The 26,940-nt window shown below is 34.9% G+C and overlaps 5 protein-coding genes across 5 annotated transcripts; 3 read left to right on the top strand and 2 right to left on the bottom strand.

Moving 5' to 3' along the window:
- Positions 1-339: 339 nt before the first annotated feature.
- On the bottom strand, positions 340-873 carry LOAG_01795 (hypothetical protein; the record flags this gene model as incomplete). The annotated part of the gene is made up of 2 exons (XM_003137333.2): positions 467-873; positions 340-399 (listed from the first exon to the last, which is right to left on the bottom strand). Exons 1-2 carry the CDS (start codon positions 644-646, stop codon positions 340-342), a joined length of 240 nt encoding a protein of 79 aa, XP_003137381.1. The 5' UTR covers positions 647-873.
- A 4,320-nt stretch (positions 874-5,193) lies between these two features.
- Positions 5,194-10,623, top strand: LOAG_01794 (beta-galactoside-binding lectin). Its single transcript, XM_020445847.1, has 8 exons — positions 5,194-5,260; positions 6,522-6,610; positions 7,465-7,552; positions 7,924-8,055; positions 8,831-8,938; positions 9,334-9,495; positions 9,950-10,072; positions 10,322-10,623. The coding sequence occupies exons 1-8, from the start codon at positions 5,234-5,236 to the stop codon at positions 10,433-10,435; spliced, it is 843 nt and encodes a 280-aa protein (XP_020303741.1). The 5' UTR covers positions 5,194-5,233; the 3' UTR covers positions 10,436-10,623.
- A 2,159-nt stretch (positions 10,624-12,782) lies between these two features.
- On the top strand, positions 12,783-14,812 carry LOAG_01793 (hypothetical protein). Its single transcript, XM_020445846.1, has 5 exons — positions 12,783-12,965; positions 13,766-13,847; positions 13,914-14,023; positions 14,160-14,219; positions 14,450-14,812. Exons 1-5 carry the CDS (start codon positions 12,855-12,857, stop codon positions 14,564-14,566), a joined length of 480 nt encoding a protein of 159 aa, XP_020303740.1. The 5' UTR covers positions 12,783-12,854; the 3' UTR covers positions 14,567-14,812.
- Positions 14,603-16,109, bottom strand: LOAG_01792 (hypothetical protein; the record flags this gene model as incomplete). The annotated part of the gene is made up of 3 exons (XM_003137330.1): positions 14,603-14,743; positions 15,236-15,450; positions 15,902-16,109. The coding sequence occupies 3 exons, from the start codon at positions 16,107-16,109 to the stop codon at positions 14,603-14,605; spliced, it is 564 nt and encodes a 187-aa protein (XP_003137378.1).
- Positions 16,110-16,621: 512 nt separating this feature from the next.
- LOAG_01791 (EF hand family protein) lies at positions 16,622-22,050 on the top strand (the record flags this gene model as incomplete). The annotated part of the gene is made up of 15 exons (XM_020445845.1): positions 16,622-16,713; positions 16,935-17,231; positions 17,716-17,793; positions 18,106-18,268; positions 18,369-18,499; positions 18,578-18,652; positions 18,884-19,035; positions 19,130-19,256; positions 19,494-19,640; positions 19,932-20,132; positions 20,470-20,595; positions 20,951-21,121; positions 21,358-21,418; positions 21,517-21,727; positions 21,871-22,050. Coding segments are annotated over 15 exons (2,123 nt in total), but the record flags the coding sequence as incomplete, so codon positions are not given.
- Positions 22,051-26,940: the final 4,890 nt, after the last annotated feature.

Below are 26,940 nucleotides of genomic sequence, written 5' to 3'. Positions count from 1 at the left end.
TGAAGACAACTGTTTAAGATTGAACGCAATCTGTTCTTTTTTAATTCAAAGCACTGAGAAGTAGGGATTATCGATACACAAATAATGGAAAAGAGTCCGGAATCCAAGCTGTTCGTTTTTTAAGACCGTAACTCGAGAATTTTTATCTAAACGGATACTCTACTCGTTTTCTCAATAAAGATTATTGAAAAATTATCAAGCATGTGTCACATTGTTCTTATATGAAGCAAAGTAGTAACAGTATGAGGTGCTCAGACGACATAATTAAACCAGCCAATACCAAACTGAAAAAACCCACTGACACTACATTTCCTGTTACATGTAACCGACAAAACAGTCTCATAACATCGCGTAAGCATCAAGCAATTTCAGCATAATTTCTGGTGCCGCGGCACCCTCCTGCAAATCAAGATTGTCACATCATTCGATATGCAGCTCACTCTCTTCCATTTCTTTCTCGATGTACTACGAGCGGTTTAGTCGGGTTCAACGAACTCGCACTCTTTCCTTTGTCACTTTTCATAGATGACTCCACCCTTTCCTCCTTCCAGTCCCACAAAGCAACAACAACAGTTATAGCAGTCGTATTAGTAATAATGGTGATTGCAGCGGTAGCAACAACTCCAGCAGCCTTGCAAACTTCCATCTGTCAGTGCCTCATCGTTCAATAGCACATCGTCCCGATCGATCTTGTCTGATGCAACGGATACACAATTCATTCGGTTTCGTTCCGCAATGGTTTCGCTTCCCCACCTTGTTGTTGTTGTATATCTTCTGACTGCAACTAGCCTATTTTATAGATTTGTTGTCATTCTTTTATTCCAAACATTTTCAAATTTCCAATGTTTGTTGTCTCCTTCCTCTCTTTAGCAGATGTAAAAATCATATAGATTCTTCTTCCCCTATATTTGTAAACGTGAAAAGTGGAAATTCTCTGATGCCTGTTTAAATGACCCTTTATATTTGTGAAGGAACACTTATCCCTTTACCGCACTGCTTCAACTGATCTGATCATTTCCCTCATTTGTCTGATCAACATATTTATCTGTTCACTCATCTTTGCAGTGTAGTAATATAATATTGGGGTAGGTTGAAAACAGCTACTGATCGACAGAATGAGCCTTAAACTTCACATCACATGATATATAGTATCGTTGGAGATCACTGGGAGAATGATCGAGTAAGATGTAATGATGATAACTGGAACTGCTTCAGCAATTTTGCATTGCAGCATTTGTTTTGCGTAATTGAAAGGGATGCGGAACATTTAAGCGTTCGATTTCTTATTAGGGAATGAAGGAGAGGAAGGAGGATACTGATGGAATATATTCTTCTTTGAGTCGTTGAGGGAAGGGGAATTATTGACATTCTAGTGTGGTAGTAGATAGAGTAGTAAATGTGCTTGTGTTCCTATGCTAGTTAATACAGTGTACTACAAGGGATTTGAAGGGATTCCTTAGAGCCATTATACCACTAACATATTGGTCTTCATATTAAAGTCCCTAATGGGAAGACGTGATCGTCGGTCTGTGCAGTAAGTGGAATCATTCGGCAGCAGTGGATGAGATCTGGCAATTGTAATGAGGTTTTCAGAAGAAAAAGTAGAGTTTCTAATCTTCCATTCCGTTGTTTTGAATCAGAGAAGAATATGCTATGTATTGGTCCCATGTTAGGAAAAAGAACTATTCGATCTAATGTAAAAATTTCGGAAGAATTTTCAATTCGTATCGAATTGGAGAAGGTAAAAGACATCGAACCCAGCAATCGCACTGGCAACACTCGCTCACCCTCCCTATAGTTGTTTTAGGATGGCATTCGAAGGAAGCGAGCGCAAACCACATCCTGTTCGGCGCCATCCGATTGATGGATTGCTATTTTCTGGGCTTTTCATCTCTCATCTGCGCCTCTTCCTATTTCTCCCTTGTCAAACCCTGTTATGAGTCAGTTCAGTCTCTCGCCTATCGTCCTCTCTAATTATTTCCCGAAATCAATGCTTTCTTTTCCCGTTCTCTTCTATCACCAGAAATTCATAATGTAGAAAAAATATCGATAGTTGGGGCGCAGTTCCCAAACAGCAGAGATTTTAAAGGCTGATTAGACAGGCAGACATGATATTTTGCAAGTACTACACCCATAAAATGGTGCTATGTGAAGTGCATTATTAATCAAAAAATGGAAATGGGTCTGAAATAGGGGCTTAGAGGCTTCCAATTTTTATTTATAGTCCATGGCTTGTCCTCTTAGGAAGCAATCAATGGTAGGAGGAAGTATAAGCATTCACACTGCCCAATACATTAGCAAGAACAATACTGAACTGCAATAATAACGCAGTGAAACAGTTTATAAGATTGGTAAGAATGATGAAGTGATATCACTGGTACTCTGGATTTAAAGTCCGAAGTGCGGGATTATGAGGAAGTTGTCACAATATTGACAAAATCACTAATGGGGAACCAAAGATTTACGAAAATGTGTGAAGATAGCTGCGGTGGACTGCAGAATAATCACAAAATAACCATCTGTCACAACTATACCATGAAATAGGTATTACGAATATTATGGTATCATAAGATCCATAGGAATTCTATGAGTATGTCACGGTGCTTAATAAGATAGACGCTTGAAGAAAGGTTCCACAACTCCCAGTTCTATATAATTCATGGCCATAATGACTTTTCCATTTTTTGGTTTCAGCCTGCAAACAGCCGATCTGATGAGACGTTTTGAAGACAAACTGTTTAGATATATACAAGTTGACCTTGTAGTCTTCTGTTTTTGAGTGGAAATGTTTCAACAAAAAACGACGGTTATTCATAACCGATTCAGACCGTTTCCCATAAGCAGGGTTTAAACGATATGTTTAAAACTTAATCAGTGGAGAATCTTCATTACACAAACCGCTGGATGCAATAGAGTTTAGGGCGTGAATTACGTCAAATACTGCTATGCTGGATTGAAAACTTCGACAGCCCTCACTTAAGCGACCTATTTCGTTAAATGAAATAGAGTTAGACAGGGTAGAGTATACTGTATGTGAAGCGACGAGCGGGAAATGAATTGGAACAAAAAGTAACTCTTCATCCTTACTCTCTCCATTTTCATTTTCACTTTACATTTGATTCAACTAATCGTTCATTACGAACGGGCCATGGAGTGAACTTGCCACATCCTCTCTTAGGCTAGTCAAGTCAAATTAAGTCTCTTTTGACTGAATAATCACAGTGACCTTCCTTACTTTTCTTAAAAACTATGTGGGAGTAACAGAAGTACAACCGGCAATCTGTGCACATCTTTCCCGTTCTTCATGATGGGAAGAAAAATCTCATTAGTGCGGGGAGAGGGATGCTATATATGTACTTTTTGTATTTTACATTTTGTTCGAAGCTACTGAAGCATCAACGATCATGTTGTTTTGAATTTTCTTGCAACTTTTGGAAGACAAGTTTTACAAGTATTTCAACATCATAGTAACTTGTTTGTTTTCTCCTTCCCACTGCTTCAATGCTGCACGTTGAATTTATTTACTAACAACTGTCATTTTTAAATTCCTTTGTAATGATTGGTTTTTGATATGGGGCGCATTTTTTGTTAAATTTGAATCATCCTTCCTGTTCCAGCGATGATCAGATTTTCTATTTCATCCCTCATATATTCATTTCTCATATTGACGACTAATTGATTTTGAAAAAATATTAGTTGAAGCTGTCCAGCCAGTGCTAATGCATGATAAGGATGCGAAGATTTTTCTGTCGGGCTTGCACTAATCAGTATGCTCCAGTTGTTGAGACTGAAGTATATATTTAGACGTGACATTTTCACCCTCTTTGTCAAATCCTTTGATGGGTGAATAGTTGCTTGTAAACTTCATGATTGCTTCAAATTCATTTTTACATACTTTATTCCAGTTCTGGTTCAGAAAACGGAGGTCACACATTTTGATTTTCTTGTATTTCTTTACAAACAATTCGGAAATATTGTGATGCGATTTCAATTGAATATGTTCATGAGCTTGTCCGGCAGATAAACAAGATGTCGAATTTCAGTAATCAGATTATGGAATTAGACAATTTCGTTTTTTAATCTTGGATTATTAGCGTGGAAATTAGCCGGAGCTGAAGAGCTACGAAATTCAGTAGAATGCACGGTCCTAAAAAGAATCAAAATGTGTTATTCGAGAATAAAATTCATTTTCTGAACCACAACTGGAATATGTCTGGAGATCAAACACCAGTCCAGGCATCTTTCATTTCAGATTTAGGTGTGCGCTTGTTTTGTTTCCCGCTTATTACTTAATTCTTAATTAGACTTTGTTTTAAACACATTCTTCAATAGTAGTTTGAAAATTCCTTGATTAATTCTGGAAGGTGGCTGCGGGAAATTTCCGCATATTCGGGAAATTTTGTTTGAAAATAAAGTAATAGGATTTTTATGGATGTGACAGATGAGCCAAATCTTTTGGCTTGTGTTTAATACCAATTAGAAAACTTTTGCTGCTATTACTAACAAGAAAAAAACCTAGATAAGTATTGGACTAACATTCACAACTGCATATCTCAATAAAATTATACTAGGGCAACTTGATGATCTTCGACCAGGTGCCCATTTTGCAACTGGTATAAAGGCATGTGCATAAGGAAGCTAACGATAATAAGCAGAAACTTGTTTATAACTATATTAGGTACCGTTTTAACCACTTTAAACCATCTATCATCAACTTTCAATACTGTGTTCACTGTAATATGAAATATTCTATGATCACTATGATGAAGTAATTCTCATAGGCAATTTGCACTGTCTTAAATTTTCGGTTTTTCGGGTTATTTATATATTAGCAAGATTTACATTTCACGAATTTTTCAGCTTTCATTTCCTATATACATTTAATATTTCCTCACATTTAAGGATGCATTTTTATCGCTGAAAACATGCTGCGTGCGTTTATGCTAATTTCCATCTACATATGAACGTTTTAGTCCTCTTGAGACTCATATGTAACATATCTTCCTCCTCTATAAATATTCAATTAGTAAGAAATATACACACTAGTATTCTCCTTTAGCATGTTTGCATCTAATTCTATGGTCCCTTTGCCATTATTTCACTCTTCTTTTTTGCATTCGAATCGAATTTTTGCTGATCGCTAGCAATTTCCGAATTATAATATCTTGGTTTCTTCTTTGAATTTAAATTATTTTTCAGCTGCACCGTCACTCATTTGTAGCAAATTGAAATTATGGCCAATGAATATGAAACGAATTACGTAAGTCTTCTTATCTGACACTTACTTTATAGGTGAGTGATTTAAAAATAAAAAGAAAAGCAAAATGCTACCTTTATACTGCAGATATCTAAATGTTTTAGATTTTGGCTACCATTACTAATTCATAATCTAAAATTTGTGTTGGCAGTCGCTTCTCAAAATTTGAGTCAAAGATTTCATTATAACTGAGATTCGATTTGCGATTCAACGGTTGTTTAATTGGGTAACATACTAAGAGCTATTTCTACATTCTATACAGAGGACATCTTTGAATTGGTTAATATGAAATCAAGAAGCTAATTGTGGGCAGTCTTTTCCATGTAATTTCACAAATCCATTTCCGTAGCTAGAAGTTTGTCGTGAAATATCATTAAGTAAATTTAGGAAAGAGCTTTACAATTTCAAAAAACAAATTAAAAAATCTGCTTGAATGAGATAAATGCTCTCGCTTTCCTCCATTCAAGAGGATCTATGACTGGATAGCTATGCGAGGGAAATCGAACATTCTTTGGCTCAGACTCGAAAATCATATTATGCCGGCGTGCTTCCCGCTTTATGAACTTTGGAAGTTGAGTACCGCTTATGGTACTTGCTTAAGCATGCTAATGCTAATAAGCCTAATTACTTTATTTGTTGTTGAAATGAATACTATGATTTGTTGACATCTATTCTTTGCGATTACCTTGTAAAGCAGATTCATTAAAAAGTTATTTCATTTAAATGTTTTTACTTCCTTCTTTTAGGTCATATTTCCGTCATAACTTATTAGTCTTCTAGAAGACCATCATAATCGAATGATGCTTAATTGCATTGTAAGTTATATATGGGGATGTCCAGGCTTTGTTTCATTTCCAGTATTAGATTCTACTGAATAATTTGGAAAGTTTTGGTTCGTGGATGAGGGAAAAAGGAGATGAAAAAGGAAAGTGGACAACGTGAATGAAATCTTATTATTGAAATAATTTATTGAATGAGGACAGAAATCCTCTACTGTCGGTATCTTTTTGGCGCATTTGAGGACTTTTTGATTGTTCAGGAATTCCCACGTCTTAGTTCCTATTGGATCTTCTATGACAACTGATATTCCCTTATCCCATGTCATTTCATTATAGTTTACTCAATTTTTCAATTAAACAATATCTTTTCTTTTACAAACTGGCATTTTAAACAAATATTAATTTTCTGTTTGATAACTTTATGCTTAGTAGTTAGCTTTTGCGAATATTTCCAAATTTTTGAAATTCGAATCCTCGCTTTTCAGCCGGTGCCATACCGAAGCAAACTGACCGAGACATTTGACCCCGGACAAACGCTTTTGGTAAAGGGCAAAACGGCAGAAGATTCCGTCAGGTATTCCATCGTTTTCGTCTTTGTTAATATTAGTGACAGAAACGTGTTCTCTCCAAGAATCGTATAATATATCGTTGTATTCTGAGTTTTGTGTACCTCAAATTTGCCACCTGTGCAGTGATCAGTTGAGTTTTTCCAGTCATAACGAAGTCTTGCAATGTATTTTTCGTATATTGTATATACCACTTCATTTTCTTTCATCTTCTTTCAAAAACTCAGATTTTATTTATTTGCCTACAAAGCAATTCATATGAATAAGTACGAATGCCACTAGTGCGTGTATCTCGAGCAGTTATACAATCCGAAGGAAATGCGTCCGAATGTTAACCATTATTACCCTTGAACTAATTTACGGAACTTCCTGTTGGATACATATTGAGACAATTGACAATTTTTGGAGGTCACTCAAACTGCAAGGTGCTTGCACGATTGTGGTATTCGAGTTTAATCGAATAAATAACAGCCGCTAGTTTGATTCCTAGATTAGGCATATAAAATATCCGAAATGATTGCAACCACAGAAAAGCAATACATTCGCATAACATCATATTTTTCATTTCATACTAGTTCTTGTGCAACAGATTGATTTTTCATCTATCCTTTCATGTGTAGCATAATCTTTAATCCACAATAAAAAAATCTTTAACTACATGAAGCGATTCCGTTTGTGGCAGATAAATTAAATTAGACAGTTCAATATCTGGGAACCTAATTCTGTCTTAGATTTCCTTTATTCATTACTTACTACTATTCTTTTAATGAGCCAGAAAGTCTACCGTATGATTTTATAATAATTATCAAAATACATTTCTTTGACTTCATTTTTTATTCATGTAAAACAAATAATTTTGCAGATTCACGGTAAATTTACACAATACTTCAGCGGATTTTAGCGGCAATGACGTTCCGTTGCATATATCCGTGCGCTTTGATGAGGGGAAGGTTGGTGGTTCCTTGATATATGATATTATTATACTAATGATGATCATGATGGCTTGTCATCTTTTTATTTAAAACCAGAGGAAAAGATTTTGAAAGTTTGGACATGGCATTGAAGGCATTGAAGGTATTCATCGAACTGAATGGTATCGGATGTGAAAAAGGAGGGAACCCACTTGGAAAATAGTACACTCTGTTTTGGTTTCAGACTTGAAGTAAAATGTTTATGGAAAAATGATATCATTCTGGTAGCAGAAGTGTAAAGTTGTACAACAGTGACTGCATTTGCTTAAATGATGACACAGAGTGATGACCCATTCTAAATTGGCATTTTGTCCTGCATTAGGGTTAGTGCTGATGGCTTTGTTTTATAGATTGTGTTCAACACATTCAGCAAAGGTGAGTGGGGCAAGGAAGAAAGAAAAAGCAATCCTTACAAGAAGGGCGATGATATTGATATTCGAATTCGTGCGCATGACAGTAAATATACAATTTATGTCGACCAGGTAACTGAATGTTCAACAGTTATTATAAGACAGTGACCACGTATGGAAATGGAATTGAATTTCTTGAAAATACTAACTCAGCTTGAAAATTTTCTCTTCAAAAGTCATCAACTTGGTTTAAAAAATTTCTGTTGAAGCCTACTAAGTGTTTTATTCACACCATTACCGATCTGTTTTGCATCTTACAGGATATGAAATAAGAATTATAGCACTCTCAAATTAAGTTACAAAATATAATAAATCGAAATGAGCAATTCACGTAAGAAATAGAGGAAATTGACTAATGTAATAATAAAGTGTTAGTGCGGTAAGTGACCAGAAGTTGTCTACACAATTAATCAAAAGATTTCATTTGTTTTTGGTACATCGCCTCACTAACTTTGATTATGGATGAAAGCATCACATAAACTTTCGGTAACTACCGTGGACTAGTTCAGCCTTATTATATAGATGAGAAAAGTATTCGAATAAGTTATTCAGAACTTTTGAAATTATATTAGTTCTTGTATGAAACGATCCCCAAACAAATGATATATTTTCTTTTCTTTGATGGTTATTACTACAAATTCCGGAAGCACAGTGCTTTCATTTTGCAGAAGGAAATGAAAGAATATGAATTATCACCTCCCGCTGTCTTCACTATAAATCTCCCCTTAAATTGAACGATGTCTGATGAACTGAGAGACAGAAAAGAGAGGGACGAGAATGCTTGTCAGGGAGGAGTTCTAATAAGAAAGTTAAATTTTAGCCTTCACAAGCACACTCTATTTTGCAGAAGGAAGTGAAAGAGTATGAGCATCGTGTCCCGCTGTCCTCAGTAACACATTTCTCGATTGATGGTGATGTACTCGTTACATACATTCACTGGGGAGGCAAATATTATGTAAGTGCTCCTCTTCTTTTTTTTAATCTCTTTCCCTATTTTTTTTCTCCAAAAAATTTTTCAATAGACTTGAAGTCCGAGCTTTTTATGGACTCCAGAGATGTAAGCAAAGTATGATTGGTCTTTCAAGTCCTTATGCTTTCAAGTTTTTCCTTAAAAGTTACAAAAATAGGCGAATGTGTCTGCCGTTATCCTCTATTCATCTGATTTCGTAGTTGCTTTAGGCAGTAGAAATGAGATTTTATTATTTAAAATCTCTTGTTGGTTCGTAACCAATGAGTAATAGTGTATTGAGTTTTATACCACTTTTTTAAATGCGTTCTCATATTTACAAAGGTTATCCACTGACGAATTTATTTTGCTTTTAAGATTTGTTGGAAATCTTACTATTACAGCCAGTTCCATACGAAAGTGGATTAAGTGGAGAAGGTTTGGTGCCAGGCAAATCGTTGCTTATCTTTGCAACACCAGAAAAGAAAGGGAAACGATTCCATATCAATCTATTGAAGAAAAATGGTGATATTGCACTTCACTTCAATCCTCGATTCGATGAAAAGGTCTGTTTGTATTTCCTCATGGCGAGGCATGTACTTTGCCAAAATCTAGTGAAAATAAAGAGTGGGAAATTGAACATGTTTACATGTCGGAAATCAAAGTATTTGTTCCTGCCTTTCTCTTAGGCGTTGTTTGATTGGTTTGATTTCTTCTTTTCTGCAAAACAAAATAGTGTAACAGCCGGAGATGATCAGCTGATTCCTAGTAATAGAAAGATTGAAGTTTTCGTGATTGTACATTTCCATAAATTTTGAAGCTTTTCGAGATCGAAAAAAAACATGAAAGTAAGGGTTGAACAATGAAAAATTCTAAGTTTTTTTCAGCCTTCAAATTTCCACGCAAATTTCTTATAAAAAAAAATTTTAATTCTGAGACCATTTCCTCTTTGGTCGACCACTGCTCTGCATCTCCATTTGCCATACTCAGATATAAGAAGTGAAATGGTACAAATTATAGGCAATAGTTCGTAATTCGCTGATTGCTGGTGAGTGGGGTAACGAAGAACGTGAAGGAAAAATGATTCTCGAAAAAGGAATCGGCTTTGATTTAGAAATCAAAAATGAGGAGTACGCCTTCCAGGTTCCATTTTTTATTTATAATTAATACTACCATTGAAATCACTAACGAAGTTAATTAATCGATTGGTTAACAAGAATAGATATGTTTATCGCATATTAAAAGATTATGTGAAATATTGTTGCACTAATTAGAAGGATAAAAAAAATGTCGTGTTTGATCTTTAGTTTTTCAGCTTGTCAAAATTTTGAATCTGCAAAATAAATATAGTGGAATTTAGCGAAATAGCTGCATTATTTCTAAAATTTCCAGATATTTATCAACAGCGAACGATATGCAACATACGCTCATCGTGTGGATCCTCATGAAATTAATGGTCTTCAAATTGGTGGCGATCTAGAAGTGAGCGGTATCCAGATGCGCTAAAGCAGATTCATTACAACGGCAGCAAAACTTTCTTTTCAATATTTCAACGCTAAAATCTCTTTAACTTTTTCTTGAGAAGAATTTCCCATGGGAAAGTTAGAGTGATTTTTTTTTTCAACATAGTGGAAGTGTCAGTTTTCTGGTTATTTAGAAGTTATAATTTAGGGATAAAAGCGAACAGATTAGAGCTAAACTTTTCGGTGTTCAAATTTAACTTGGCTACCATTGCTCATTTATTTCACACTCTGCAATCCTTCAGTACAGCATGTTTTCCTCTAAGGATAATATGTTTATTGCATATTAAAAGCTTATATGAAATAGACTTCCACTGACTAGAAGAGTAAAAAGAATGTTGTGTTTGGTCTTCGATTTTCTAACTTGTCAAAATTTTGAATCTGCAAAATACATATAATGGAATTTAACAAAGTAGTTGATTGTTGAACCATTTAATTTCAAAGGATAACAAATTGCTCATAAGAAGTAAAGGTTCGTCCTATAATTGTTCTTTATTATTGGAGTCATAGAAGTATTTGTTTTTCACTTGATTAATTACTACATTATGTGTCGGCTAGTTATTGCATTTATCAAATAACTTTTTAACAAATAATGCATGAAATTATTCTCGTTTTATTTTCATATAGATGGCGGGGATAGCTTTCTAACTTGCGGTTTTTTGGCTGCCAAAAATTTTTTGCTGACTCCTAACTTCCGTGTAATGCTTAATCTAAGTTGAATTGATAGCTTCTTATCTCTACTGTGTCTTCTATTTTATAATGTACTAGTTGTACTGCTAGGCCAAGCAATTGATGTATTTAAATGAGAGAAATTGCTTTACTTCATCCGTTAACTGACTGCCACTTGCATCGTTATGTCATTATGATCTAGACGTGTTATCGTTTTGATCCTGCTACTAAAGATTTTCCAATTGCTATTTCTGTAGTTTGCTTTATTTCATATAATCTTTGTTTGCTTTTTTGCTTTTTATTCTTTTGCTTGGATAAACAATGGTACACTGATCTTATCAGCATTCACGATGCTTCCTTATGAACAGGAAGTTCTCCGACATTCTTATCGTGTTCCCCTCAGTGCAAATATGACAAAAATTGAATTCTAATTTCTCGGTCTTAGTTACTGAACCTCATGAGTGGACACTATCGGTTAATTAGTTCAGAATATAGCACTAAAGCTTGGAAATTTCTCACAAAGGAACTGGTTTCTTTTTTTTACGCTGAGCGTTATATTTGTAATTATCGAATATTTGATGAATGCTGTCGTCTTTTTCGATTTATTATATCTCGCTCTTTCCCTCTCTGTCTCTTTGTTTGCACAATTTTTAACTGAAAGTCATATAATAAATGAATTTTGATTTGACGTTTTGTTAGCATATTTAGCGCTGCTTTTGCAATGAAAACAGAAATTTCCTGACTGTCTTCTTCGGAATGTTTGCTTTTAAATTAAATCTTCAGTGGAAAATCTTTGGATCACTAAATTAACAACTCAGAAATGTTGTCTCCGTACGTTATGGTTAATATATGGAGTGGAAGTGCTTTTAAAGTGGCAAATCAAGCAAGCGGATTTAGCGCAGTAACAGAGAATATGAGGATCACTATTCCTTAAGGAAAAAGACTTGGCCTATTGTTGACTTCTTTAATTCTCTGGAGGGAATCTTGGCTGACCTCCCTCGAAATGAGAACAATAATCGAAACTAGTAGAAACACTGATAGTAGTGAGAACAATAATCGAACCTTTACTTCCTCCTGTAATGCTGACATATCAGCAAAGATCCCTCGCGAATGAGGATCTATACAAATTTGAATAGAAAGTTGCTTTTGGTAATCATCTCAAGAATTCGGCCTCTGTAATCATGACTGCTAATTAGCGCTTCGTAGAACTAATTAGTGTTGCTTTGAAACAAATGTGTTAATTGAAATCTCTTTGTAATTAACTTCCCATTCATTCGATAAATTTGCTACTTTTCTTGTTTCTATCTCTCCTTGAGTACTTTGCTCACTTCATTGTGCGTGTCAAAAGCACATTATGTATTAAGAAGACAAAAATTTCTACAATGAAGGAGAGTCTACATCAGAAAGAAACTTCGTGAACTCTCAAAATTATATGAAGATCCTAGGGATTACAGCAAATCGAAATTAGCCAGCTAACAGTTGGCTAGGCATTTTATTGATTTTGAGACTTCATTGTATTTCACAACTATTTTCATCTGCAGATCGAATTTGTAGTAGAATAATTCGCAATAAACAAATATCATCATGTTTTTCTTGGCCTACAACTAGAAGTTTGGGAAACAAAAATTAAAGATGAAAGCCGCTTATTTCATTCCAACAAATTTTTTTAGCTGGTAGCTCTCTACTTTTTTCCAAACTGCAGTTTTCTGATTCAAAATAAAAACCGATATTGTCATATGATGTGGTTATCCTTATTTCCTCTAATTTGCTTATTTATTATCGAACAAGCGATCGGAAAACTTCTGAATAGGAAAGTTCCCGTGCCTGATAACGATAACACATTACAGGTATTTCCAAAATTGTGTCTCTCGACTGTTTTTCATTACTTCCGTGCTAGTTTAATTTGCTTAGTACGCTTCAAGAAAATCCAATTCTCTTAATTCTTAGAAGGAAAATATCAAATACATTATTCAATATCGAACAGCAGCAGGTTTTGATGTTATATCTGATATAAATAATAGCAATAACTTCTGCTGATGACGCATATATTGGTTGTTGCCTTCTGCAGATATCCTCAATAAAGATACTGTTTCTGCTTATGCTTATGATGGAACTGATACGAAACTGTAGGATAATTCGAAATTAGAAACGCTTTGCTAGTAACTTCAGTAGCAAATGATTAATTTGATGGCTGCTAGGAGGATGAATTATATTCTGATAAAATAGTAACAGATTGCTCTATAGCTCTTCGACGAATCAAGCTTTATATTACTACCCAAACAATTCATGATGTCTTTTCACGTGTCTTTTAAGCCAGGCTCTTTTGGAAGGATTACTGACTGTTCTACTTATATACATCTATTTGTTTGCCTTATATATAAACATGCCAAATTCGATTATGAAATACCATAAAAAGTCCCGTTTTGACTTTGGGATACTTTGATCTGGAAGCCACGCAGATAAAGGACACTGACCTAAGGGACCAGTTGAAGAAGACAGTTAAACTATAGTTTACGCTTGATTTGACTACTGATGTTACATAAAGTATAACCAATGATTTGTACTGGATCTATGCACTGCTGCTTTGGAATAATCATAATAAATTAGTTCAACTTTTACTCTGTCACTATCTATAAAATCATTTCAGCAAATACTATACAGATCGGGAACGCTGTATACGAATTCAAAACTGCCTAATTCTGAAACCAACTGGTGGATACCAATACCAGGTGTGGAAGTTTAACGTTTATCTGAAATGCCAATTTGGGAGACTTTTCTACTACTGTGAATTTCAGGTCAGTCATTAAAAGCAACGGTTGTACGAACTTATAATAGACAAGCGGAAAAGTACTATGCCACTTACAACTTTTTCCAAACCAATGCAAGGAGCCTATGCAATAAAAATGTGCGTATCAATCGAAATATACTTTTCTCCTTTCAATTTTTTATGCCTTCATCTTTTCATACAGATTACATGGCAACGAAAATAGCAGTCCATAATTGATACGCACTTCTGGATTTTAAATGTTCGCTTATTCCAGACAGTAGCATTAAGCAGTTTGAAAACTTGCAAGTTGGAAACTCCAATAACGCAACATCAGGTTATTTGATATCGTATAAGTTCTTAGAAGTGAAAATAAGAACTGATAGATTTCTTCCTTGTTTCTGCAAGGTTTGTCAGTAGTTCATTTGGTAACTTTTCTAATTCCAGAACCTGGAAACCCCAATGGCCTTTAACTCTTGGCCTTGAATTCTCTCTGAGGAACTTGATCCTTTTATATCTTCTCCTAAATATGAATATGCCGCCTACATGCTAAATCTTTTTAAACAGGAATGCAACATAGCGTTTGCATGGACCGAAAATGAATGGTCAACAGTGGAGATCGAAGGCGCATGCGACATTAAGTCGGTAATAAGAAATCAGGTGAAAATATTTCGAAACAACTGAATACTTTGTTAATAATGAAAAGGACAACGTTAAATATTATTTCTCAACATTACCATTTTGATAAAAGTACCGTTTTATTGCGCAAGTATATGCATGTGTGCACATATCCAGAAGTTTCAGCATAATATTACCATTCTCGCTAGTGTTGTTACGCTGGTATATTAGCAACTCTGTCACCTATAGAAACAGCAAAATACAGATCTAGAAAAATTGTCGGAAGCCACAAACTGCTAACTTTGTTTCGTCATGTCAATAATTTGAAATTTATTTTAAAAATAAAAAGTTTCAAAACATGGCGATTAGATGTCATTTTGTTCACAGTTTTTCAGTTCATATTTCAACATTCTAACAAAAAAGTTTACCCTTCTATTTTGCTGAATAGACGTGAACCAGAAAAAGACAATACTTTAGGTCAAATAACATGTTATTAATCTTGTCCAAATCATAAGAATCATAAAATATCGAGTAGGGATGAAAGTTAAAGGAATAAATGTCACTTCGTACGTCAGCTGCATATTTCTGTGTGTTATATATGTAAGCCACAACCTTACATACAATTAACGTATACAATTATGAGCAGTGCTTCCAACAATAAATAAACTTATAAAAATACGTTTCACTACATCTGCCTCAGACGTAGTGAAACGTCAGAAGACATTCAGCCTTTACCGCTGCACTCCTTACGCACGCATAATACGATACGCATAAATCGTAGCTGGCGTTGCAGTGTAAGGAAATGCACGTAAGGATACCATTTTTGGTAACGAACACGTCAACATATGATATCTCTACATGTCGTTGACAAGCTATTCTTCGTTTCCGTCTATTCTGACTGTACTGCATGAAGCGAGGTGTAGTTAACACTGTGTATGTGCGGTACAAGCCTAAGTGCACGATGCCATCCACGCAACACACATAATATTCTTCATATTACATGCAATTTCTGTCTGAAATGGCATTCACATATTATTATGCAAGCTTTCTGCTACTGATCAAAACCTTCAAGCGTTTATTAGTTTTTCTTTTTTATATTCCTATCAATAGGATTTTGTGTTTTTATGAAGAAATTTTGCGCTCTGAAACTTGGAAAGAGAAGCTTAAGAAGTCGTACAGGAGTGAATCTCTATTTCTTTAATTAAGGGAGCATAGAGGTAGATAATAACAGGTCGATCCAGTAGCTAGATACTTAACAGCCAAATTATTCTCCTCTCCCCAAAAAGCTCAAACATGTAGATTCGCCGGATATTCTTCATCTCTTCCCAATAATTGTGTCAAAATATGTTACAAGTGTAAGAAATCGAAGTGAAACAAATAACCGGAATTCACTACACTCACACAACATCTCGCCAACCGTACATTGACTAACCGATTTTGAATAACGGGAATGAAAGGCATGCAACGGAAATGCAACACGCTTATTCTTAAAAGTGGGATGACGGGTTGGTGGTGGCATAATTGGGCAGGGCGGGTGTTGGGTGGGTATATTTGCCTTGGCTCTTGCTCTTGCTTTGACTCGTGCTTTGAAGTGAAGTGTACGTATCATTCAGTAAAGGTCACTTATAAAGATTATTAATGGTTATTAGATCGAGTATGAACCAAATGTTTTTAGGAATTTCCAAGATATTCATAGAAGAGCTAAAAAGATACTGCAGAAAGCAAAAGTATCGTACTGGAGTAATTGCTTTTCTAAAGTAATTGTTTTTCAGGTACTTCAAACAAATTTGTCTCAGTCTATCCAAGCACTGAGCTATGAATATCTCAACATCTACGATCTCACAACCGTATACTTATATTTATGAAAATTTGTACAAAGAAGTTTGTCTTAATTTTCAGTTGATTATAAGGTTCCAACATAGAGTCTGACATTGATTAGCAGATGTTCAGAATAAGATGATTCGATGGTTAACATTGTGAGATTTTTTCCGAAAATTCGCTTTGATTTGTATCGTGCAATTAATCATCCTCAATCATTTAAAAATGTCTCGTACTGATTAGTTTCAAGATGATAGTATTTTTTATTTCATATTTCAAGTAGTAATTGAATTCTAATATTTCAGATGAATATGAGAGGGAAGGATGTGGTGCCTGCACAAGAAGCGGCAGCATTTTTGAAACGATCCAACTTGAATGTTACAACTCTGGGCCAGGTATTTATTTTCTGAATCATTGAAAAATCACGACCACTGCATTAACAGTTCCCTGTTATAAAGATTGTTAAGGAACGCCAAGAGCTGATAGTTGCCTGGTAATTGAGATAACAGAACTTAGTAAAGGCTCTGATATCATTTTTAAATTGAATTTTAAAGTCCTCCCGAAACAGTAACCGTGAAGCTCAAAAATGGAAAATATTTCTTTTATTTTTATTCAGATCTGGGAATTGGCTGATTACAGTCGAAAAGGTTACTTGGATAAAACCGGCGCTTTTATTGCTTTCAAGTTAGTGGCAGCTTCTCAGCAAGGACAGCCCATCTCATGGAATTCTTTACTGCTTAAATTAGAACCTCCATCCTTTGCATCGAGATCTGCTACGCCATCTATACCTAATTTCGGTGCCATATCAGCTAGTCTTAATGAGAGCTGGGCAATCAGTCCAACGGATCAAGTGAAATACGAATCAATCTTTGATGGTTTGAATCCAGTTGAAGGGAAAGTATCCGGTAATAAGGTGATGCATATTTACTTGGCAGAGAGGTCATGTAAGGTGATGCATATTTACTTGGTAGAAAGATCATGCAGATATTAGTATAACTTATTACAGAACATCTGATGATGTGCACAAATTTACGTCCTCTCTGAAAAGATTCGGCGTTTATCTGATTGCACGGTGCACTTCTCGATATAAGTTGCTATATTGTAGCAACGTTATTTGATTTGCCAAAGTTAATTTCGTTTTGTTTTTTTTGTTTGTTTCGTCTTTTTTCAGTTTCTTTTCTTTTTGTCCTTACTTTTTTTATTGTCCTTATTTTTTATTTCGTATTTTTTTGCTTTTTCTGTTTTTTGTTATATAAATTTATGGCTCGCCTTGTACTGATATATACAATTTACCTAATGGTACTGAAAATTAATGATACGGAATGTGTTAGTCTTCTTTGTCAATTTCCATACAAAATTCCACCCTGTATTTCCTTTACTGTTTGAGTTATTTTCAGGTACGTCCTGTGCTATTAAATTCAGGACTTCCAAGTACATCATTAGCAAGGATATGGGAGCTAGCAGACATGGATAAGGTTAACCAATGATTATATTATGGCTAAATTGGTATTCTTCCAACATTTACATCATTGGTTGCACTTGACTTGCCGTAGTATCTCACTGATATGCAGCTCGGTAAAGTGAGGAAGGATTCATTAAATCAAGTTTCTACTGGCAATTTCATTAAATCGTTAATTAACGATTCTGGAGGAAGTGATTTTTTGGGATGCAATCACACTGAAGACTTCTCATCTCTATCAGTTTGCCCTCCATTATCATATTCTCATTCTACAACTAAAATATACAACGAGTGTTTTAAAATTATGCTTGTTTCAATTTCTTCCCAGGATGGCAAGCTTGATCGCATTGAAATGTCTGTTGCACTACATCTGGTTTATTGTGCCCTGCAAGGAGAACCAGTACCAAGTATTCTGCCACCATCTCTAATTCACCCAACAAAACGTGAACTTGTACAGTTCTCCTCTAGTATTCCTCCGGTTCCAGCGCCTCGTAAGATTCTTTCGATATCAAAACAATTTATGTTAACACTACCATTGCTTGAATTCATGAACAATTATTATTGAATGCTTTTAATTTTCGGGTTTTTCAGAATGGAGCAGTGGTCGTCAAAGAACTGGCTCAGTAGTATCCTTAGAAAGTTCTGAACAGGGAACATTAGGATCGGAAAGAGTGCGGTCACAAAGCGTCCAGCCAACAAGCGTTACCATGCCAATCCTTTTTGTTAGTTTGTTCCTTTAAAAAGCTTTCAGATTCAAAATTTGTAAATGAATCATTTGTAATTTTTATTCTTCGTTGCAGCCTGCATCACTTCCATTATCACCTGCTGCAGCATGGCCAGTGCATTCAAGTTGTTATGAAGCTAGTTTTCAGCAGGTACTTTTTGCATTTCAAAATATAACATGAACATTTCTCCTCAGTATCTGAAAGTACTTCTGGTTTCATTTCCAGTGCTTCAGTTTTTAGTGCTTAATTTCAACCGTTGTTGTTTCGATTCGAACTCTATTCTATTAATTTGGCCTTCCTTGCAGCTGTTTGTATTTTTTTTGTTGCAGTTTTTACCTTTACGAAGTTCGCGTTTTACATTATTTTATTTGGGCATTGCAGGCGGATAGTGACCAGGATGGATTTGTTTCGGGTGCAGATGTTCGTGATATTTTACTTGCAACCGGTATAGAGCAGAATACATTGGCGTTGCTTTGGTCGCTTGTGGATCTGAAGAAGAATGGGATGCTGAATTTGGAGCAGTTTTCTTTGATGTGATTTTTAATTTGCTAATTCAAAGAAGTCCAGGAAAGTCTTTAAATTTTTCAAATGCATATATGTTGTAAATTTAATGGAAACTCTTTTTAGCATGTACCTGATTGAAAATCATAAACAAGGAAGACCGGTACCGTTTGCATTGCCGCGGAATTTGGTACCACCTTCTTTTCGAACACTTGAAGCCCCTACAGCCAGTGTAACTAGCGGATATACTATGGTAGCTCATTTCCTAGAGTTTTTTTCAACATTGGTTGCTGTCTCTTCAAAATTAGTTCGCTTGATTTTTGTCACTGATGGAACTTATTTTTTAACCTTTGATGTCGCAATCAAAGAGTGTGTCTCTCAGAGAGTAGTAAAGAAGTTCCTCCTTAGTGATTCCACTCATAAAAAAAGTTACATTTGTGAATTCAACTTATCTGTAATAATGCGATAAAAGTATTTTAAACTGTTGCAGAGTACAGCACCAACCGGAGACGAGGAACTGGATACATTATTGCGCGAAGTTGAAAAGCTAATTCTGGATCGCCGAGAGGCTGATCAAGAAATCGTTCAACTTGAAGCTGACATGACTGTGAAGAACAGCGAGATCAAAAATTTAAAGGTTTTTAGTTGGAAGTCAATTCAGCTAATGTTTGTGGAACTGTGTTAGTATTGGTTTCATTTTTGTGAGATCTCTCTTTAAGGTATTTATTCCATTATACTAAGAGATACGATTTTGTTAATCCCATACAACTAGAGTTATTAGAAAGTTGTATGCACATTACTATGTACGTGTGGAGTTTAGCTGTTTCATGTCAGAGGTTTCAGTGGCGAGATGTTTGGACATACTTTTAAATTGAATGGGGAAGGGAAAATGGAACGTTGTAAAATATTCTAGATCTTTCGGCTTCAGATTGAACTAACAACACTACAAAATACGGTAACACAATTGGAAAAACAGAAAGGTGAAGCAGAAAAGCGACTTGAAGCACTCGATTCACAGATTGCGCAACTGGGACGAAGTGTAGAACAATCCAGAGAAAAAGTTAAGGAGGAGGAGAAGAGGCTTGGCGAACTTCATTCGCAAAGCACTCAAAATGGAGCAAATAAAACTGTTAGTCTTGCCAAGTTCAGGTGTTTGCTATGAAAATAGAAAACATCGATTTTTTGCTTTCCAGTTCCGTATTTCTCCATTAGACAGTTAGAGTCAACGTTTGGTTGGAGTAAGAAAGAATATCGTGTAGGGTTCCTACGAGAGATGATTGTTTTTAACAACTATTGTAGATGAATGATTCTTGATGAGTCAGAAGATAAATCATTATTTTTCCCAGTACTTAGCAACGAATATGAACTTTTCCCAATTTGTTTTATCACAAAATATCGGCGCTTGTAATTTTGTTGGAGATGTCTGCCCTCCACACGCCACTAATTTTATTTTTCTGTTTTTTCAGGCAAATGAAGAACTGATAAATGTGCAACGAGAAGTTCATTCTTTGGAAGAAGAAAAGAAAACGTTGTTTGTTACACTTTCACAACATAATGCTTCTATCGAAAAAGCAGCGTTGGAGCTTACGAAAGTTTGTCTTATTTTTTGATAATTATATTGTTGCTTTTAAAACTATTTCCCGAATAGATTTTGCTCTCATATTTTCTATTCTTTCGAGCAAGATTTGGTATTTTTGGTAGCTTTGATTTGCTGGAATTTGGTAGTTTCGATACCAAAATTTGGTACCTACCAAAAACTTTGATACCTACCAAAATTTGGTAGCTTTGATTTGCGTATTGAAAGCTTTCTTTGCAAATTTAGTTGCAAAGATGTGTTCATTGTTGAGATTTAGTTCCTAAATGTTCGATTTACTTTCTAGAGATGTTCAGAGTGTATTTTTAGGGATCAATGCATCTCTGTTTCTTTTATTTGAATTTCATTTTCAGTTTGAAAGGAGATGTGCAAACACTGAAGAGATAACAAAACGCATTGAAAATGAAAGTGAGAAATTAAAGAAAGCAGCAGAACGTCTTACTCAATTAATAGAAAGCAACGATATTGAAACACTTAATAAAGAAAAAGATGAACTTTTTGCTCTACTCGTGGAAATTTCTCCGGTAATTATTGATTTCTTTACAGATGAGAAGGAGGTTTCAAATGAGGATGAAAATCATACTGATGTTTGTTGTCCTGCAAGCTAGAAAAGCAAAGTTAATGTAACTTTTTGATTCTTTTCCTATCAACAGACTGCTGAGGCATCTTTGAAGAGATTATGTGAACGATTGACTTGAAAAAAAAAGAGATTTCAGAGATAGAATCGTCGATGACCCGGTCATTAGCACAATTTTTTCAGGTTGTTGAAAATCAAGATTTTAGCATCTCGACGGATTCTTTCGCAGCAGCCACTCGACCAGGTTTTACTTTCCCATTTTTATTTTTACAATAACTATTCCACTATGTAACACCTGATACTAATTCACAATTAAAATTAATGGGAGAGTGGATTTCGCAGGCATTGGATTTGAAACTGATCCATTTGTGGGCACGATTAACTCATCATTCACGAATTTTGATGCTTTTTCGGGCAAGGACCCATTCAGCTCGGATATGAATAACACAAAATCTCCACTTGCTACCGTTACATCCGTAAAAACACCACCGCCACGACCTGCGCCACCAAAATCACTGAAAACTCCTGTGGATTCAGATCCATTTTCTGGCACGTAAGTATATACTTACTGGATACAACGGAATGATTTCTTCAAATCATAATTTTCTACAGATTCCATAGATTTCTCTTGCCTTACAATTTTTAATCAAAGAAATTGCCCTTCTTATTCCTTTCCTATGCCGTTTTTTTTTTTAGGGACCCATTTGCTGAAAGTGGAGCAACAGTCACTTTAAGAACAGATCAATTCGCGGATTTTGCTAACTTTGATGCTTTTGCGAAATCCTGAATTTGTCGTGCTTGATGTGTTATTGTGCATTTACTGTTTTACACCACCAAAGCACTTTTGGTTATTACTTATCATAAATTCACAAATTCCACTGTCACTAAATTTTGTGACTTTTTCGTTCACTAACTTCTCTGTAAGTTCCAAAATAACGACGTAAAGTTGACAGCAACACGCACGTGCATCAGTAGAACTTCAAACCCGATGAAAATAGCTTGACATCAAAATATTTCTCGAATCCATAAAATAATATTATTACTGTTGCCCTGTACTTTATAACTTCTGCTTGCTTTGTTTAAATTACCACTACTTCGTTGATATTATCTTAGCGTTTTGTATTTCGCTACATGTCATCAGTGTTGTGAATTTTGTTACAGCTTGGATATGCAAGTAGAAAAAGATCACTCCATCCCTTAAATTCCAGAAATCGGAATTCTTCGAATTCAAACTTTGTGAGTAGAACTTCGAAAGAGTTTTAATCATAAAATTAACAACTAAAACTCACACATAACATGAAATACCGTCGAAACAACATTACATAATATAAGAATGGCATAGCTTGCCTCCTTCGGATCTCTTGATTCTCTTCTAAATCTAACTTCCTCGAAGTTTAAAAATTGTCACGAAAGTTTCATGGTATAGAACTGTGTAGCTAGCTAACTTGTAAGTTACGTTAGACTTGGGTCGCTGTTTCGAATGCTTCCCCACTCAACTATGTGGAGGTGATCCAGTTGCGTTCGGAACGAGGAATCATACTGAGGTAAAGCGACCTAAGTTGTAGAATGCGAGATAACATGAACTTCAAGTTGATAAATCTGTCGCCGGAAAAATGAAGACCAAGCACAAAAGGTTAAAAGAAAACAACGATAAGGAATGCTACATTAAGGTCCTAGCCAAGTGTTTTGACGACGTAACCACACTCTAAAATTTATAAGGGTTCCGAAGAATGTCTAAGCAGAAAATTTTAATTGGTGAGGTCGTGATGCAGATTCAGAACATCGATACCCTTTTAGAATAACAAGTCCCTGAACAACGGACGGGTTTCTTTAATTTAATTGGAACTGAAATTTTCTAAAGTGAACAGCAAATTTTAAAAAGCCCATTAAAAAATGGAGTGAGATACGGAGATTGGTGAGACGGAACACATTTTTCTTAAAATACATTTTTGGTGTTGCCATATTTACAGCTAACGCTATCTGACGGTAAGAATTGTATCATGTACAGTACATGCGGGACCATCACAAAGTATTCTAACGAATTTCATTCATCACACCTAAACTTTAAGATGAATTGCACTAGGATTTCTAAGCTCCAAAATAAAGCTTGTTTTTTCTCCCCTTTTACATAAAAATTACTAAATAAGTGGTTAAAGATATCGCCTTGATGAAGTTTGTTTCAACTTGCGGTAGAAAGAGAAAAGTGGACTGTGAATCGAAAGCAGTGCCTTTCAAATCTGTTTGAAAAATTTTGGAAGTACTGAATTGCTAAGTGATAAAGTAAGGTATTTCAGATTATTTTTGCTTGAATGAGCAATGACGCAGAAATATTTAATTATTCTTAAAAACAGAAACAGAATAACTCGGAATTCTTCGGCCCTTTTTCTGAAGAGGACAATTTTCTTGGAAGTTAAGAAAGTTACCTCTTACATTTGCCCAACGCATGTTCTCGTTTAAAAACTTAATGAAACGAACAGTAATGTTTCATGTTTAAAAGATAGATTAGGAAGAGAAATATGAAACTAGCAAAATGTCACTATGCACATCAAATGTCCATAATATACCGGAGTGGGTAAACTGATTACTTGCAAAGGGTATAAAATGCAAAACGCAAAGGTCAGATGTTGGAAAGAAGTCCACTATTTAGCTAATTTCAAAAAATCCTACAACTTTCTAATGAAATGTATTTTAATCAAAGCACCATCAAAATGGAAAACCCATATCTCCTATCATAAAAAAATAAAAAATAAGAAAAACCAGCACAAATTTTTTTTTAAAGAAAAACTCCAGTCTCTTATTTCTACTCTTCGTACATCCGCGACGACGATCAGATGCTGGAAGAGTCTTTTAATTCAAGATTCTTTTAATTCAAGATATGTTTAAAATTAAGAAAGTAGTCACCTGCTACTCATCCGATGTCAGATTCCATGAATCATAGAATACCTGATCATAACTTGATCTTGATGTTCCCTATCATATTCCTCTCATCAGTTACGAAACCCATCTTCCAAAAAAAACAAAAAAAGAAAAAAAACTAGGAAAAGACACTGATAGGCATATTTTGCAATAGATTCCTCTAATAACGATTAAAAGTAATGAATTCGCTTACGACTGAACCAAAATGAGAGCAGAGGACGAAGTCGAAAAGCCGTGAACTGATTGCATACGTATCAACAGGTGTTCCTAATGAATGCTTAGCACCTGAAATTCAAATCAAACAAGAGCAAAAAAACAAATAAGGTGTGCAGATAAGCACTTGCAGTTGGGAATTCAACAAAAGGAACAAAGAAGTCAAATCATAATTTTTCTGCACTAGCCTAAAATCTTAAGGGTGATAAAATGATACTCCCTAATGTCTTGAAACTTCGCAGCCACAATAGATTCAACAAAAAAGAACATATGATATCGTTTTTGAACAACTACGTATGTCAAAGTTGGAGTATATTCGGGATCAAGCTTTTTATATGCTGTCTTTGCTGATGTTATTTCTTCTCTCAATGTATTGAGAAATTCAGTTTTCGATATACCAACACTAAAAAGGCTAAATTAAAATAAAACTCCATGGGTTTTAAACGACATAATTACCTTATACACAATGAATTCCATTGAAAAATAAAATAAAATTTAAGTAATAGAAACCTTTCCATTGTGATGGTGCCATCAGAACAATTGAACGGCTACTGTCAAGTTTCCAGGAGATCGGAAAGACCCGTCTAACATAACTGGAATTTCCACCACGTAAAACACTCGACAAAAAAAATCAACGATTTTTTTTTGCACAAATAAAATTCCAAATTCAGGTTTTTAAAAATAGCAGAAAATTTTAAGTTATTTAGTTCAAAAAGACACCGTTAAGTGACAATTGGTTTGGAGTTGTACCAACTGACTTATAAAATGCTAAGAGACGTTCCTTTAAAGCATCTCCAAGTTAACAACACGTTTATTTTTGAATGAAATTTTATTAACGCATTATAACTAAAAATATATATTTAGTAAAATCAGAAGAAAATTAATTAAAAATCGAATATGAGAGATGTTAGAGAAATTATCATCGAATTAATATAACTGCTAGCAACCACTATGAAACATTTACACAATATCGCAGCAAATATTTTTCGAAATGTAGCCCCGTTTCCCTCTATGCTAAAGTAATCCTACATATTCATATGGTAATTGATTATAAAGAAGTTTCTGTTAATAGGTAGGGAAAAAGAATTTTAATAATAATCATTAATAAATGTTTTGAGAACATTAAAATGCTGTGGTGAATTTCATATGTTTCAAGCACTTTATAAATGCTCCACACAGTATTTCAAAATGAATTGAATACAAGTTATAGAATAGCAATGATCTTGCTGCTGAATTGATCACTGCAAAAAACTAGCATAGACCTAAATTCAACCAAAGAAACTTCGCTCACCGAAACCAAAATTTAAAACTGACCGTGTGGTACCGAAATTTACTGACCCAACAACAGGTGCAATTGGATTGCCCAGTTTGCATGGTCGTGGATGAGTTACATCAACACCGATGAAACTATCGGGTCATCTCTGTCCGAAAACTTTGGCCAACTTCAAGAAATAAGGATTTATTTTCAAAGTTTATCAAACTTGTCCATTTATTTATTTATTTACTCATTATTTTATTTAAAGTCCGTCACGGTCCTTATTTTCTGATTTAAGAATGAGTTGGCTAACCTTTAGTCGAAATCCTAACAAAGATTCACTACCAATAATGAATCCCAATCTTTCGATTCCTCGGAGTAGCTGGATTACTTATGCAACAATAAACATTTCTGTAGCAATCCAAATCTAAATTTAGCATGGTAATGCATCAAATACAAAATCTAACATCGAAAAACTTAAAAACAAAAAATCGGTCCCTTCTCAAAACCACAGTTTAATATATTTACTAACTGACAATGTTTCATTAAGATTAAGAAAAGCTTATATAGAAATTTTGTAAAGAGCCTTTAGTCTGGTAATTAAAGGAATGTATCTGGGATGTTAAACCATTCCTACTATAAAAGAAGTTGGGATTAGTCATCCTGGTACAGTCGGTTATCAAATCAAAAAGTTTAAGCAGTCACTCGATCCGACAGCTCCCACAATCATTCAGTCCAACAACTCGTTCAACTAGTTAATCGGGCAGCTCGCGCGACAACGGTTCAACGACAGAGAAGCGGCAATTGGTCAGCTCAACAGCACGAATGACAAGATCGTTTAATATCCTTTAATATTTATTGTGTATTGTTCATTTCGTCCTTATTATTGTTTCAGTGTGATATTATTGTCGGAAAAACCGAAAAACTTTTAGAAAAACTTTTTGAATATATCGACTTTGAAATATTGTAAAGGTCAATTATGCTGTTGTTTACTCCTTGTCCCCCCTATTGTAAAGGTCAAGCACACCGTTGTATAATACTGTAACTATATTAGCCTTCGATTTTATAAACCACTGTTTTTATATATGCCGCTCTTATTACTTTAATAATCTTACATGCCTTGTTAAATGTTGTAAAAGTCATCTTTTGGGGTCAATCGGTTTGACCTCATAGATTATAATAAATAAACTCTCCCTTTATGAGCTTTAACCCTAGGAAGTTAGGTCACTCTATTTAACAACATTCAGTTAGGGAAATTCTGTTTTCAGCCGCATGCATCTATGTCTTCTTCGGATCCCGACAATTTATTCATCAATGATAGCATATAATTCTATTGTCTGAATTACAATTCAATTCTTGTTGAGTTACTAAATTATATTCAT

Source organism: Loa loa (assembly GCF_000183805.2).
Source record: "Loa loa unplaced genomic scaffold supercont3.66, whole genome shotgun sequence".
Classification (NCBI taxonomy): domain Eukaryota; kingdom Metazoa; phylum Nematoda; class Chromadorea; order Rhabditida; family Onchocercidae; genus Loa; species Loa loa.
Note: the sequence above shows the minus strand (reverse complement) of the source record. Positions and strands in the feature narration are given on the sequence as shown.

Coding starts and splice junctions, on each gene's coding strand:
- LOAG_01794 (XM_020445847.1), top strand. CDS start 5,234: ATGGCCAATGAATATGAAACGAATTAC. Junction 8,056..8,830: donor ATACAATTTATGTCGACCAG/GTAACTGAATGT, acceptor TCTATTTTGCAG/AAGGAAGTGAAAGAGTATGA. Junction 10,073..10,321: donor ATGAGGAGTACGCCTTCCAG/GTTCCATTTTTT, acceptor TAAAATTTCCAG/ATATTTATCAACAGCGAACG.
- LOAG_01793 (XM_020445846.1), top strand. CDS start 12,855: ATGATGTGGTTATCCTTATTTCCTCTAATTTGCTTATTTATTATCGAA. Junction 12,966..13,765: donor ATAACGATAACACATTACAG/GTATTTCCAAAA, acceptor AAATCATTTCAG/CAAATACTATACAGATCGGG. Junction 14,220..14,449: donor CTCCAATAACGCAACATCAG/GTTATTTGATAT, acceptor CTTTTTAAACAG/GAATGCAACATAGCGTTTGC.